The 15,666-nt window shown below is 39.1% G+C and overlaps 1 protein-coding gene across 1 annotated transcript in view; it reads right to left on the bottom strand.

The window, feature by feature from the left end:
* LOC306766193 (plakophilin-4-like) overlaps positions 1-15,666 on the bottom strand; it is an 88,232-nt gene that overhangs the window by 32,000 nt on the left and 40,566 nt on the right. The window contains exons 3-8 of the mRNA XM_079253826.1: positions 14,151-14,263; positions 10,212-10,246; positions 5,818-5,943; positions 3,826-4,019; positions 2,772-3,348; positions 194-220 (exon numbers count right to left, since the gene is read on the bottom strand). Of these exons, the coding sequence (XP_079109952.1) occupies positions 194-220; positions 2,772-3,348; positions 3,826-4,019; positions 5,818-5,943; positions 10,212-10,246; positions 14,151-14,263 (1,072 nt within the window). The remainder of the gene's footprint in view (positions 1-193; positions 221-2,771; positions 3,349-3,825; positions 4,020-5,817; positions 5,944-10,211; positions 10,247-14,150; positions 14,264-15,666) is intronic.

A 15,666-nucleotide genomic window follows, 5' to 3' on the forward strand; every position in this document is an offset into this window, starting at 1 on the left:
ATACAAATAAAACCATGCACATGATCTTAAAGCTGAAATTGAATGTTGTATGGTTGTTTAAATGTATTAAAATGACTGCTGTTCTAGATGATTCACAAACTGATAACAAAAAAAGACACCAATTCATGCAGCACTGACACATAAGCTGGACAATTGGAAACAAATGCAAAATAACCAATTAAAAAAAAGTCACCTTGAATGTTGCCATCAATGAGGGCATCTGAGCAAATCCCCGGCAGCATGAAGTTGACACAAAACAAAAAAGCCAATCAACCTCGTAACATCAGAGAATTTATGAGTTAGGACTCTTTGTCGTAAAAATAAAAATATGTAACAACTTGCTTTCGTTAGTTTTCAAAGACAATTTTCATTTGTTTTTTCAGCTAAATAGTGATTATTTGTCCCACTAATATATAAAGAAATGTCTGTATGTGTGACTCCCCCCCCCCCCCCCCAACAGCTGTTGGTGAACTTTTAAACTTTGTAAACCTGCAGAGCCGCTTTAAGTTGTTTTGACAAGCAGTTGTCATTCAGATGTTAAATGTAGCAAAGTTACAGATAAGAGAGAAAACAGCATCTACACCCCACTCAAAGCAGCACAAGGTACATTTCTATTGATCATTTAGCAACAGCCCAGGTTAGCATTAGTTCTGCTCTTCTGGCTGACTTAATGGATCTTGTGTAAGTCTTTACACTAACTGTATGTGTGTCTGTTACTGTTCAGCAGCATTTGTGCAGGATTTAAGGTATTTAGGCAACATTAGTAAATTGTAACGTCTGCATGCAGTCTGTATGTGAAGTGGAGAAGAAACAAGGTTGCTCTTATTGCAGGAATCTCTGTACACGTATGAGAGTTTACTTGACAAGCATTGGTCATAAGATCTACCTGAAACTTTGCAGATTTATTGTGGTGAAACTAAATACAAGCAATACTGAGGTTAAACTGTTTGATCGGCGTTGCTCATATTTTAGTTACATTTTTTCTGTTATGATTTCAGAGCCTGTGTGTGCGGTTATTTGTGAAGTTAATTGCCTTTTTGTGAGTAAGGTGTTTTGGGAAAACACTAAGCACTGAGCTAGTTACGGAAACAAAGCCATTATTTCCACATTGCAATATTATGGTCAGAATTTACTCCGGCTGCTTTCTGTAAAGAAAAAATAACAAAAGAGGAAAAACCTTGAACGTAAAGAGCAAAGAGTGAAAGCATACAAGCAAGTCTCTTCCTGTTGCTGTTGTTCTCCAGAGTGGGACACGATTTAAGTTTGGTTAAATCTGCCAACTCTTGTTTGTCCCAATCTCTCTCTTACGAAGATAACACACCCAAACTAGTTTTAGCTGGTCTTTTCTTGAATAACTATCTTACTGATCTCCTGCTAGGAATGAATTATGTAATCCCAAACACAGGCATAGTTTCTAAGTCATTTCCTTTTACCCTCAGTGAATCCTTTCTTGATCATTTACACACCAAAATATTGGTGTGAAAAAGAGGTAGATTATATGTTTTTAAAACGTTGATATAATTTCACTTTTTTTTTTTTGTACTATTTTTATGTATTTGATCATTTTCACATACTTTCCAGTGTTTATTAAAAAGGTTAAAAAGTGTTTGATAAATAAAGTTTGATTTGATTTAATTCATACAGGGACCCTCTTGATGAATATATTCAAGCTTTTTGTTGGCTATTTAATGTGTGAATAAAAACAGATGTGCCGATTGCAATTTCTTTGTCTTTTATATCTAAAAATTGCCTGAACTGCTGATGTTCTTTTAAAGCTGTATGATTGAAACAGTCAAATTTGTATTAATTTAACATGAAACTTGCAGTTTTAAAGTGAAGTAAAACACAAATGATAAATATCTAACATGATTTTACTCCATAATTTCTGGAGTTTTTAGAAACTGTTGATACCTTTTGAAATATGACTATTACATCAAGACAAACATTTACATGAGTATCATTTCTAGCACCAGTGTATCTGGTTAAATAAGGTGATTAAAATCTTCCCGTTACAAGCTGGAGCATGTTTACTCTCAATTTGCTGAGGGCTACGCTTGTATTCCCAGAGCAGTAAGTCAGGAAGCGATGACAGTACAAATGGATGCCATTTCACTGTGTGATGCACACCGTGTTGGACTGTTATAACTAATGAGCCACATTTCTTGTATCCACAACTATTTGGTGTCAGTTTTAGACCCTTCGTGTGTGACATTACAGTGTGTATTTCTGTGTCTTTTAAAAGTAACTGTGGACATGCTTGAAAGAGAGTGTGACTGTCTGTGTCATTATAAATTTAATAATCTGATTTCTCAGTGTTTCGCCTGCTGGTCATTGGCCCAGCTGAAAATGGGTCATTTCCAGTCACTATTTGGAAAAGTTCCACTATAAACTTTACATAAACAAAACATCACAAGTATTACATTAAACTACACTCTCTCCTCTCCCTTCACATAAGCTTGTACGCCTAATGTACCATAATTCCAAGGTACTAAAGCACACTTTGCATTTTTGCTTGGGCTCATAGAAATAACTCATCTCATTAATAGTTTTATACATCCTACAGGTATAGTTTGTGGAGTCAAAGTAGTTTTTATATTAATGAATCACATGGAGAAGAAAACTAAAACTATGACGAAGTAAAAAGTACTTCACCGAGGCATACTTTTTAAGTTTAACCACTGCACAAACAAACATTTCCAAGTGATCTTCTCTGATTTGACAGAAGATCATGGATGCACTCTAAATATCAGTGTGTGTGTTGAGTGGAGCACCTGTGAGGCTGTCAGGTCGCGTCATCCTCTCGTAAATGTCATAACTCTGAGGTCCATAGGGGTCAGTGTTGTGGAGCACAGAGCGAGGCAGAGTGGAGCTGTAGTGCTGCGGCACAGCAGTCATGCTGGCCCTCACTGGAGACGACGAGTGAGTGGGCTGTTTAGTCAGCGGAGGGTTGACGTTGTCCACCATTGTCAGCGGCGAACCCATGCGGCCTGACGACGACCCCGCAGAGGTCTGATAGGGTGAGGTGGTGCGACTAGCGCTGCCCGAGCGCGAGTTGGTGGAGCTCATCCGTCGCAGTCCTGCAGGAGAGTTTTTCTGGGTGGAATTGGGTGAGCCGTTGCCGCCGGTACTACTGGTGCGCTGGGCAGAGGGCAAAGTTGTTGAGTAGATGCTGGAGAGGGGTTTGGGCTCGGTAACGATGGGGGAGCCATAGGCACTGCCAACTGAGGTACGAAAGGAGCCACGGGACGGGGACATACTGCTGGCGTAGGCTGGCGAGTGAGAGCGAGAAGGCACTGAGCTAACCCTTCGCATAGCCCGACCAGGCACTGCTGTTGTCACTGCTTGAACCTGAATGTAAAAATAAAGAAGTAAATAAACATAGTGAATTTCTTACTTTTGTCTACATGCAGCTATAAGGAATTTTAGCATGCTTTGGACATGTACAATAACAATGAAAAGACTGATTACACTGTTATATAAACCATTTTATCACAGGGAACAACTTTACTATAGGCCATATTTGCTGTTTCCTTTCCACCCCCCTCTATAGTGTGACAGTACCATTTGGTGTCTCAGCAGTCTCTGCGTACAAAGCTGTATGAAGCATGCTAATGTCGCACAGTTCAGTTCTGAATGCAGCTCCTGTGCTTTTAAGCCTTTACAGTGATATAATCACAAAATGCACAAAAGAGCCAGTTTAAAGCAATTCATTTTTAAAAACCTGTTATTATGATTATTATTATTATTATTATTATGACAATGATAAGATCTATGATGAGGCTGTAAAAAGAAGCAATGTATTTTAACTAAATTAGTTCTCAGTACCTGGGCTGAAGCCTGGCCTTCAGCCCTGGCATTCCTCATCAGGGTGCTGGTCCCAGCACTAGGAAAAGAGTGCTGCATCCTCAGCTCAGCTTTGCTCTGGTTCTGGCTGCTGAGGTAGCCGCTGCTGGCATCCTGATAGCCGCTGTCAGAGTAAGAGTTCATCTGAGCTGAGCCACATGAATTCCCTGCAGACCCTGAGAGAGAATGACAGCAAGAGACAGATGAGAATGAAATGAAGATAAGCAGGAAAGGGAAGGGTTAGAGGCACAGGAGACGGACATATCAGAAGTGGCTTCATAACAACCATGACCTTTACCAGGAGAGTCTTCCTAATGACAAACGACACAGCAGGGGAAAACCGTTCTATCAAGCAGTGTAGTATCATCCTGCTTCCATAGCCTTATATGAGGGATAAGTTTTAACCAATAGCCCTTTAACAGAGATTTAAAGCATTTTTACACATGACTACCAGGGGCTGTCTGGATAATGTGTAGAAAGTTTGTTCAGGACTTTCTTTATAGTCGCCATTTTTACTCCTTTATGACAGAACGAGATTCTGTGCAGTGTGACTTTGTGTGTTGTGCAGATAAAACAGAATATGACCCAAAAAGTGCACAGTGGAAAATTTTTGTATGTTTTGTTGATATCATGTCAAAAATAATGAATTAAACTTTCTTATTACATTTTATTACCCCCTCCCCCCACCCATAATTTAAATGAGCAGCATACAGGTCATAGGGCTGCGCTATTAACAAAAGTTTGATCACAGTGATTTGCATGAAACATTATCCAGTCGGTCCATCTACAGTCCCAGCTGTGTCGTCCTCAGCACTTTCCAGTGCACTTGTTGGCCACAAAGCTGGTCGCTGACTGTTAAGAAATCTTATTCACTTATCCAATTGTCATACATACTTATTCTAATAGAGGGTTGTGAGGAAACTGATTAGCCAGTAATCAGGGTTCACCTCAGACAGATTGTCAGTCCATCTTCAAAAGGCCCCAAGAAATTCAAAAAGAGGAGGGAAAAAAAAACAGACCAAAAAAAAACAAACAAACAAAAAACAGCCCTGCCAGCGAACAGAGCAAGGAACCGGAATAAAAACTTGGCCGAGAATGAGGGTTGCTGATTAGAACTGTAGGAACGGGAGTATACTGATACTTCCTTCCTTTTTTTTTTTTTTTTTTTTTTTTTTTAACTCTCTAGCTTTTATTTTTCATGCATAAATTTAAGACAGTACTGGTGTCATTGGCTCATATTTCTCTTCTATCTCAGCAGGTATCCCTGACTAACATTGCAGTGCTTGTCGAGCCTTCTATCCTCTCCTTTCCACCTGCAAACACTCGAAGCAGACAGCCACTCTGTTCGATCTGGGTTCTGTTGTTGCTTTTTCCTTCCTGTTAAAGCTCTATTTTTTTCTTTCCACTGTCGCCTGCTGCACCATTAGAGCTCAGAATGGGTGACTGAAGGCAAGTCAAGATCTGGTACAGTCTGTTGGTTTTCCTTAGCTAGGCTATTATTTTTAATGAATTGGCTAGTATGAACAGTGTTTTTACAAACTTGACCGATGTGGAGTTGTTTTAATTGGATGGTGTAAATGTTCCAGACATCTGTAGAAAACTTTTACGAAAATGACAAAAGACTGCTTTAGTGATTCAGAGAACAAGTAAAAGTGCTTTCATCCCAACTTTGCTCAATTTGTACCGTTCATAACGGTTTACATTCTCCATCTGAGGAGTCTCAACAAGCTCAGTGCAACAAGATAAAAACTGTTGGATGGGACTACAGACACATAAGCATGTATCTGCAGCATAAAAAAACTAAACAAAATCATTAATTAAAAAAAAAAACTTTCTAAGTTTTCCGCAGAAATCTAAAGAAGTATTTAACCGCTTGAAATTGCCATCAGTTTGGTGAAGTAGAGCTGAAGCAAAAGGATTAATATGTATGCAGAGGAAGATAGAGATAGAGAGAAGTCAATAACAGACCCTCACTTTCATGAAGGGAGGACTGCTCCGGGGAGTACAGAGACACCTGCTCTGACTCGGTCCTGACTCTGTAGCTGGGCGACTGGGAGCTGTCAGTCACCCGAGACTTGGTGTCCCCTGAAGCAGTGGCATCTGAAGAGAGCAAAATGAAATAGATTCAAACAGAGACGATGAGCTCACATTGCTTAAAATATTACAAAAGCCAAGAATGCAGAAAGCATATTTTGGAATTGAGAAGTAACAATGTGGATGAGAATTTCTGCAACATGGTTTCACATCTGCGCACAGCTTAAGTCACTAAATTTTTACAACTGACTAATACGAGGAATTTAAAACCGGGTTGCATCTTACTATAATTGTGTAAACAGTGAAGCCACAGTCACACTGCTCTGATGTTCCCCCCCACATCCTCCCTCTTTTTTTTTATGCATGAAAGCAACTGGTGTGGCAAACAGAAACTGGAATTAGCCTTCAAATCTCCCAGTGCACATTGTTTCCCCACAGTCACAATCTAGTTAAGCATGACCAGAGTCAATGGGTTCCTCAACAATAAATAGAACAATAGGCAGAGCAGAGCAGGGCGACAAACACTGGCGGCTTGGTTCTGTGAAATCATGCCTGTTTAGCTGTGCCTGAATGAGCGATAAAACCTGTGAAGGAGGCGTTATTGTTTCCAAAGCTTAACATGTGAATGAAGCCGTTGACACAAAGACATGTGTGTCGGACATTCCTCACCTCTACCTCCGGACATCTGAGGGTTTGTGTCTATCTACGGACAGGAGTGACTCAAACCAGATTAAAAAGCATCTTGAGTCACGCTGTTAGAAATACATATTTGGCATTGCCTGCTGGGAAGAAGTTAACCCTTGCGTGCCCTGGATACAGTAACCTCTGTGTGTGCAGTCCATGTCAAACTTCTCACTTTTCAGCAACTGTGACACTTCTGACAGCGCGGTTAATTGAAAACATTGTCCTGAGTTTAACAGCTTCAAAAAGCTCGGCTCTCTGTTTGACTTGAATTTCTCTCCGGTTTTCACGTTCCCGGTTAAAAGCTAAATTCCTGTTAAAGTTGGGGAAAAAGGAAAGACTGTAAGCTCGCTGGATGACTTGGGTACAAGTGTGACATGAAGCGGAAATCGACAAGGAACGTGTATGTGTAGTTGAAACTAATTGCCAGAGTGACACAACAAAATGTTTGCGAATTAAACAGGATTTAAAACCGTCGTGATGACATGACAGCGATGCCTCCATCATGCTGTGCCTTGACTCAGTTTAATAACAGAGAATAATAATGACTTAATAATAATCATTTTTACTTTATTACCCCTGACTGGGAAATTCTGATGCAAATCTAGATGTACTGTTGAGAAGGGGGCCGCCATGTTATGGAGCCTCGCTTTGGGAACTCTACCTATAGTTGTCTGAGACAACGGTGCCTCCCGACGCATCATTTTGTTAATAAACAGCACATTCAGTTAAACTGTGGAAAAGCGCACCCAAACACGACACAACAGGATCCAAACATCTCTGCTGCATATCATTCATGACTTTCTTGTATGTCTAAGTTTCAAAGCATTTACTGGACTTCCGCAGCATTTTGTTGTTTGTAGCTCCAGTTTAGTTGGAAAATCATCCAGAGATAAATATCTATTAATGAGCTACATTGAAACTGTGACATTACATGAGAAAAACTGGCCAAACCAGATAAGTCTTTCAGTATTAAATATAAACTAAATGTGGACTGTGACTACTATACGAGTTGATCTAGGTTCTAATAAGACTGGATATGCATATTTAAAGCACTTAAGGGACAAAAGACTTATAATTTTCTTGTCAGATGGCAGGTGGGGTCAAAGCAGAGATCTGGACAAGAGTCCTGATGAGAGACTATATGCATTAACATCTACCACTACTTTCTGTCAAGTTGACTATCATATAGCACTCCTTTTTAAGATCCAATTTGTGCTGTAACAGCTTTTAAAGACACTTATAATGTGTAGAAATTATATGAAGCATACAGAGTCTGTGATTTGCCAACATACTGAACAACCGTCATTATGACAAGAGAAGGAATGGAGACAGAGAGAAAGTGTGATTCTGTGGTGTTTCTCCTCCACTCTCAGTGGATATTAGGTGTGACTGCATTGACATTTCCAGGGGCAAAAAGACATGTTTCTGCAGCAGGACTTCCCCGCTGGGACAGCACACACTGAAAAACTGTGTGCCACACATTTAGAGTTTTATTTATCAACTATCGACTATGGAGACAAAAAACAAAAACAAGAAGAAGAAAAAAACCCACACAACTACTTTACATCTGAGTATAATTGATCATTCATGGTGTGATGAAAAATCAATCCAAAACTAAGCAGTGATTGTGATTAGCCCCAGAGCTTGTTCTTTCATTAATAAAATGCATTTAGAAAGGAAATGGGAAGCAGGCAGCAAATGAGAAAAATGGGGATTATTAATATTCCAATTGCATATGTACAGATACAACCCCCCATAGGCCCTTCTGACAGAATTGACAATAAAAGATTAATAACCGTTACAAAAATGCGACTTTTCGCTATGCAATTAATAACCCATGAAAGACATAAGCAAGTGTAATTTATTATCTGTTCTCTTCTAAAGATCTGATAAGGATCTGGGCTAAACAAACACACACTTAAGCGTTCTTAGAAAAATCCTTCTGCTGCTCATCCTCACTGATGATGAGCAGGAAAAAGAAAGCTAAACAAAACAATTAAAAAAAAAAAATAAAAAAAATAAAAAATAAAAAAAAAGCCTTGAGCTGCTAATTCCTTGAACAAAACGCTGGTATTAAGAAATTATTGAATAAATGTGAAACTTAGCAGCAGTTACAGTTCAATATAAAACACAAATATGGTTATAATAAGTTACTAAAGATTGGTAAAAAAAAAAAAAAAAAAAAAAAGCTTCCTACTTTTGCAAAGGCTGTCAGTATAATATTTTGTAATGCATTTGATGTAATTTTGTTATTTCTTGTCTCGAGGCTGCAGGACGACGCTGCACAGGATCTGTTTGTGTTACTGAACGATTTCTTTAAGTTTCTGGTATCAAAGCAAAATAACTACATATAAAACTAGAAGCACTCAGAGAGCGAAGACCTCAGCCAGGCTAGAGTCTTTTTCTTTTTTTGCCTGTAATTGTGGGCAATATTGTTGAATTAGAAGCTCTAATGGGAAAATGATCCCTATCTCTCCATTGCTACGAATCCTTAAAAAAAAAAATTCCTGGATGGAGGCGGTGATCCAGAGCACCCACAAAATCTAATTACTTGTTCTTCATTCTATTTCTGATATTATGTGGGAAAAAATTATCCATATCCATCCAGGCAGCGTCGCTAGAAAATGTATTGCAAATGAGTCATTTACTCTCAGACACACTGCAGCTCCTGGTCTCTTAGTCCATTAACATTAACTAGCACCACAAACATTACCTTTCAAGCCATTTTAAGCTTGATGGCAACATGAATACATAGCATTTACTATCGGATTGACAACTGTTCACCAAAAATTTACTGCACCGTCGATGGGAGTCAAGTCAATTGTTTCCCCTGTCATTATATTAAGTGTCTGACCACGCTCTCCACCTGAAGCTGAAAGCATCAATCGCTGCTACCCTCCCACCCATGTCAGACAGGGGCAATCTGAAGGAAGTAAAGGTCTGCGTTCTTCAGTCAATTTTTCCTCCAACTTAAGGTTTTCTCCACTGGCCATAAACTACAAAAGTCCTTCCAGATTCTACGGTCATTGTACAGAAATAGGTACGATTATGTTACTTTCTGCTCTGACATGCACAGAAAGGCCACCGCAGCAATGGCGAAGGGTCTGCTTCCACTTTTTGTTTATACCAAGTGTGAACTGCAGCATTAAGCGGAGTACATCAATTTTTCTGATCAGTATTTCATCAATGCATACCTAGCGCACTGTTGGCTGTTTATTTCACTATAATTTATGGGTGAAAGACAACAAGCAGATTTGTATTAACGTGATGATGGTTGTGAACCACTGACTGGAAGTTATGGATGAAATGATCGGGTTCAGACTGGAACAGTTGTTAACCAATACTTTGTGATTACACTTGATATCAGAGTACAAAGTGACTGTAAAGGTCAAGATAAATGTAATTATATTTACTGTTGGACAAACATTGTAGCATGTACATTGGTAGAGTAATATTAAGGCTTGATTAAAAACTAAAGGGGAAGGTGTGTTGTCTCCTAAGTGCTTTTTATCAGAGTATAAAAGGACACCAACTATGACCAGAATGGATAAACAAAACAATGTGAATGGAAAGAGAAACTGGTACGAACTGAACGAAGTTGGTGATAAATGAATAGTTATTCAGACATTCTGCAGTCTGAGCTTACATACCTGCAGCTCTCCATGGTAGGGACTTCTCTGATGAGCTGTGGCGGGAAACAACAAAAAAAAGAGTAAATAGATGCTCAAAAATCCAAAAGAAATCATACAAATGTGGGAAAAAAATAACCTCAGTATCTTGAGTAATCTGTTGTTAGGACTTTAGATCACAACAGTGTTGTAGATTATTACAACTGTGCCTGAAACCAAACTGTTGAATTAGTTTCTGTTATCTATGTTTATAGCAATCTGATGCTGTTTGTGGTCACTTGGTGTTTTGTTTGATTCACCAAAAAAGTAAATAATGCAGGAATGTAAGCTGTTTGTCACATTCAGCTAAGTCACCGGCCAGTGGATGTAGTGCAACCTAACAGGACATGAAACCAATTACAGACAAATGAGATAACCTCCCAAAATAAACCAAAATTGACCATACTGCACACTGACACACTTAATCTAGAAGCTCAGAGTCCTGATACAACCTTTACATGCGTGCCACTGTTTATTGTGTGCAGAGAGGATCTCACAGCAGCAGCCAGTTCCAAAGGAAGACAGCAGGAGAATAGTGGTTCAGTATGAGAGTTGATACCAGCTGAATTTGTTATTCAGAGACAATACAGAGAATACCAAACAACACAAAAACCAGGAAGAATCCAGTGGTTGTGGGTACAACCCTGTGATGAATTGTCCCGGACCACCAGCTCATACCTCAATGTAAGAATATGAAACCAGTGCATGCAAGAAAAAACAAATAAATAAAAAGAAACCTTTAAGAGATTCTAAAAAAAAAAATTCAGACGCTTTTTATTTCAGATGGACTCACAACCATTTTAAAATACACTATTTAATATTTTATATTTATAGTTTTTTAATTTGCTAAATCAACTCTGCTCATTTTCATTTTAGTCTGGTCATTCTCATTCTATGCTTTTAACAATGAAAATACCAATACACCCCATAAACTTAAAAAAGGAAGAAGTGGAACTGGAAGAGGTTGTTTTTCTGTTTTGCACTGAAAACATAACAGTCCATAGCAAAAGGAGAAGAGCAGAGCACACAAGGTCAACACAATACTGTAGGCATCTTAAGAACTACTGAACAATTTAAAACAGCCATGAAAATAGTTTCTGACCAGGAAAAAGCTTTTCACTTAGCCATGTTTTTTGTTTTTGTGCTGGCTATTACAAAAAAAAAAAAAAAAAAAAAAAAAAAAATCAAGCAGGGGATGTCAGTGACTACTTTCTATTTTTAAACATCCACTTGCTTGTCATTTCTGTCAAGCATTCAGTGCTGCCATCACTGCTATCATGCTTTAATACGAGGTGACATTATCTGAGCTTTCACAAGCTCACCTCAGAATTTTAATGAGCACGCAGGCAATTAAAAGAGGAAGTTGGTGAAGTTGTGCTTCACTGAACCACGGCAGATGGAGTAGAAGAATAGCTACCACGATGATGCTGATGAGTGTGCGTGTTGCATGTTGACCAGCAGAGTGAGAGAAGGCACCGTTAGTGACGGTAAAACTGTCACTGCTGATACACAACAGGCCTAACCCCTGCAGGATATTTTATTCTCCATAAACCACTTCAGCTAGGGAGTGCCTGTTCGGGTGGGAGGTTGAATCTTTTACAAGTCTTGCCGCTGGTCAAGTTAGATGACCACCTCCCTAATGCTTGCAGAAATCCAGGGAGTGGTCAGCACTAGAGGTGTCAGGAAACGTAATGGCTCATCAGAACGCTTGTGTTGTCACCTCTGCTGCTGTCCTGCGGTGCCATTGAGCCAGTCAGTGTGACTTCTGGGTTGAAAGCTGATCACCATTCAAACGCAAACATCCTGTGACAACCATTTTATTTGTCCCTCGCCGGCTTTAAAAAAGAGGTGTAAATGGCATAGCATGTTTTTTTCATGGCGTCTTGGGAGGTGGTCTTGCTACCCTGGAGGGTAAAGTGTCGGCGTTTACATTTTCTTGACGAATGTGTCGCTGGTAACCTGGTTGAAGCAGCTTGGTTTAAAACAATATGCCCACAAAATCTAAAATGCAATATCCGAAGTGCTCACTAGAATTTTTTTTATTATTCATCTATTATTCAAGCACAATATCAAATGAATTTTCTAATCTTAACCTTGAGTCAACTATTCAGAGCTCTTATAATTAGACCAGTATCTTTTATTTGTACCAGTCTTGTGCCAGTAAACCAAGAAAATGAACTTAAGGCTGCAATAATCCACTCTTGTGTTCATTTTCATTATGACTGAATCAAAAACATTTTATCTTAAGAGTCATGGTGTCATTATTAAAGATTGCAACGTCTTCAGCACTCCTTTCTAATCAGCCTTAAAGAAAAATGGCTTTAGTCAGTGTGTGTCATGCCTGAGTGAATAAAGGACAAGAAAAACAAAGCAAATGTTACTTTTACCCTTAAATTTGGTCACAGCGATACTTATATCAGTACCACCTAAAAAGGACATGACAGTAAACAGTCTGGCGCGTGTATGTTTTCAGAGTTATTGTGCGCACCGTTCTGGCAGCACTTAAAGCTGCTGCAAGCATGTTATCCAAAAATGGACACTTACCCCTGGGTAGTGTGAGCTGCTGGTATTAGGTGGGTAATTTTTACAAGTATGTAGGCTGAAGTGCAAGAATGGCCTGTCCAAGGTTATAAAGCTTATGATCATAAAGCCAGAAAATACCACAAAGAACCATTACATGCCCCAAGTGGAACAAACACTGAATCCAGATTTATCCTGAATGCATTTCAGATATTTTGCCAATCAAACTTTTACGCAAAATGCATAACAGGTGACAATTCTTTAGTAACAGGCACATAGCCCTTTTTTTTCTTTGAAAAGTGAACTGATATTCTATAGAAACTAATTTACGTGGGTACACAAAAGTTTTGTGTTTTTTAAAGCTTAATTCCATGCAATCTGACTCCATCTTCCATCAATCTTTTACCAAGTTTAAATGGGACATTGTTCAGCTACAGTACTGAGTGTGAATCAAGATGTAAGCTGCATGTTTTTTTTAAGTACTCCGACTCCATCACCATGATTGCAAGTACTTCAGACACTAGAACTGATTGGAATTACAGTTTATATATAATTCCAGAAATGCATAACTAACGATAGAAATATACTGTTAAAACTCTTTGTGGAGGCTGAACAAATGTTCCATTTCATGTCTGTTATATGACTAAAATACTTCCAAACAAAATACTACTTGCTTGCTACTTACTAAATGCAACCTGCTGCATGTTTGAAATGCAAAATTGAAAATAATTTCTTAAAGTTTCTTAGAATGACAACATGCAGTGATGCACAGATCCAATTTTTTTTTTCTATCCTCATAAATAAAAAAAAAGAAAAAAAGAAAAAAGAAAACATGAGGCCCTTCTGATTACATAAGAAAATAAGACTTGGGGCTTTCTAAAACCCAGCACTTTGAAGCCCACAAAAACATTTTATGTGAAATTGAGCTTCACAAATGAGCCTGACATGTTTGAACTACAGCAGTAAGGACAAAGTATACGACCACTGAGATGTAATGATCAGACTGTCTGCTGGTTTTTCCAACAATGTGGGAATAAATTTCAAGAGCAAACTTACTGAAAGCTGCAGTCACAGTCATGTATGTTCTCAAACCTGAATAGATGCTTTCATTGATATACATGCATTACAATATGCCTGAAAAACACCAACACACATCTAAGGTACAAACTGATGCAACTCTGCTACGTAACATTGCATGTTCAATTCAAAATAACACGAAAGGAGGGGGAAGGTTTGGACATACAGTCCAATGATAACTGAGAACGCTGAGCTGCTCTTCATAAACCCATAAAACCAGAAGGCTCCATACACTATGGAATATGGACACTGCTGTGAAGGAGGGGAAAAGCCATGTGTTGGATTGTGGCTTATTGAGTGTGTGTATGTGCATCTTCTCATTACCTGCTGCTACCAGCGCCTGGCGACTCGGCCCCAAGTCTGCATCTTTCCAGCTGATTGGCCACAATCTGCCTCTCCACTTCCAGCTCCCTGGTTAGCCGCTCAAACTGAAGCTCCTGCATGTGAGCACAACAAAAGAGAGAAAGATGAAATTGAAGGTCGAACGAGGTCGCATTCTTCGAGCTATATGGATGTTTACTGACATAAATGACGAATGTGAAGTAGTTAGGCAGGTTAGCAGTTCACTACATGCTCAAACATATTTATGCATTGTTATGAAACGTAGGTTAATGATGCCACAATACAGAAACTTAAGCAAGTTCCTGACAAGTATAAATGTTTCTAGACTGGTAGCTTCACAATACAGACTCGGTATGTACCCATGGTTTCTAAACTTACTCACACACACATATATTTAAGTGGCCTACATGGTATCACCATATTTCAAACCCACACAGAGTAATAAGCACCACTTCAGTGGTTGATATTTAGCCTTCCTGACACTGTTCCTATGGGAGTTGGGGAGAAATCAGCATTTGACTAATTATCTAGCTTGAACAAGGCCATTACTTGCATAGCTCTTAGCTCCAAGCACTGCATCATGACAATTATAACACAAAGTCTACACAGAAAAATTCAGGCACACACACTCTTCTTTTTCCATTTGCATTCCTTAGAAATATTGTTTTATTTAAGAACAGTACTCACAAGTGAGTATAAAGAGTATCTGCTTTGTTTTCTTGCAGAAGGACCTTACTCACCATGACTCACCGCACAGATGGAAAGCTCCTCTCCTTGCTATCCTTAGCTGTCCCATGTAATGACCATTACCATGGTCAATTACATTCAAAGCCAGCTGCATATGCGCAGAGACACACACGCACACACAAATTGGCTATCAACATCTTTTGTGTGACCTGTCTGAGGAAATTTAGTCACTCTACATCACCGACACCAGCCTACTTTTCACACCTCTCTTGTGCTCCCTGGGGCAGCACAGAAATTTCCCTCCACATTGTGGACATGCTCTGCTCACCCCTCCTCCAAAGCACTACTTTATACCCTCGGCTGCTCACCTCTCCTCTACTTCAGCTGAGAATATGTGAAGCTTGACTGCAGTGTGAGAGGAAGAGGAAAAACTGCTACACTGTTTCCTTCATGTGATGGCATTCTTAATGCAGCTGGGATACCTGTGTGCTGCCACAAGACATGTTATTTATATGCCAATTAACATGCGCACATGAAATTTCTACAGCCCACCAAAAAGAAGGTGGGATGGGTGGACATAGCAGGTGTCAATAACAGATGTAACAGAATAAAAATACATAAAATCAACAACATACAAGGTCATGAACATGCACAGCTGGCAAGACGGAGCAACAAACAGCTGAGCTTCAGAAAGTGCTTTAGGCCACAGGCGACTGAGTAAAAAGTTTAAAAGAAATAAATATTACAATTATATTTAATCAGTTTAGTTTTTCTAATTAAATTCCATTCAGAGAGCATTTGCATGACTTTA

This window comes from Telmatherina bonti (genome assembly GCF_933228915.1).
Source record: "Telmatherina bonti genome assembly, chromosome: 15".
NCBI classification, from domain to species: Eukaryota; Metazoa; Chordata; class Actinopteri; order Atheriniformes; family Telmatherinidae; genus Telmatherina; species Telmatherina bonti.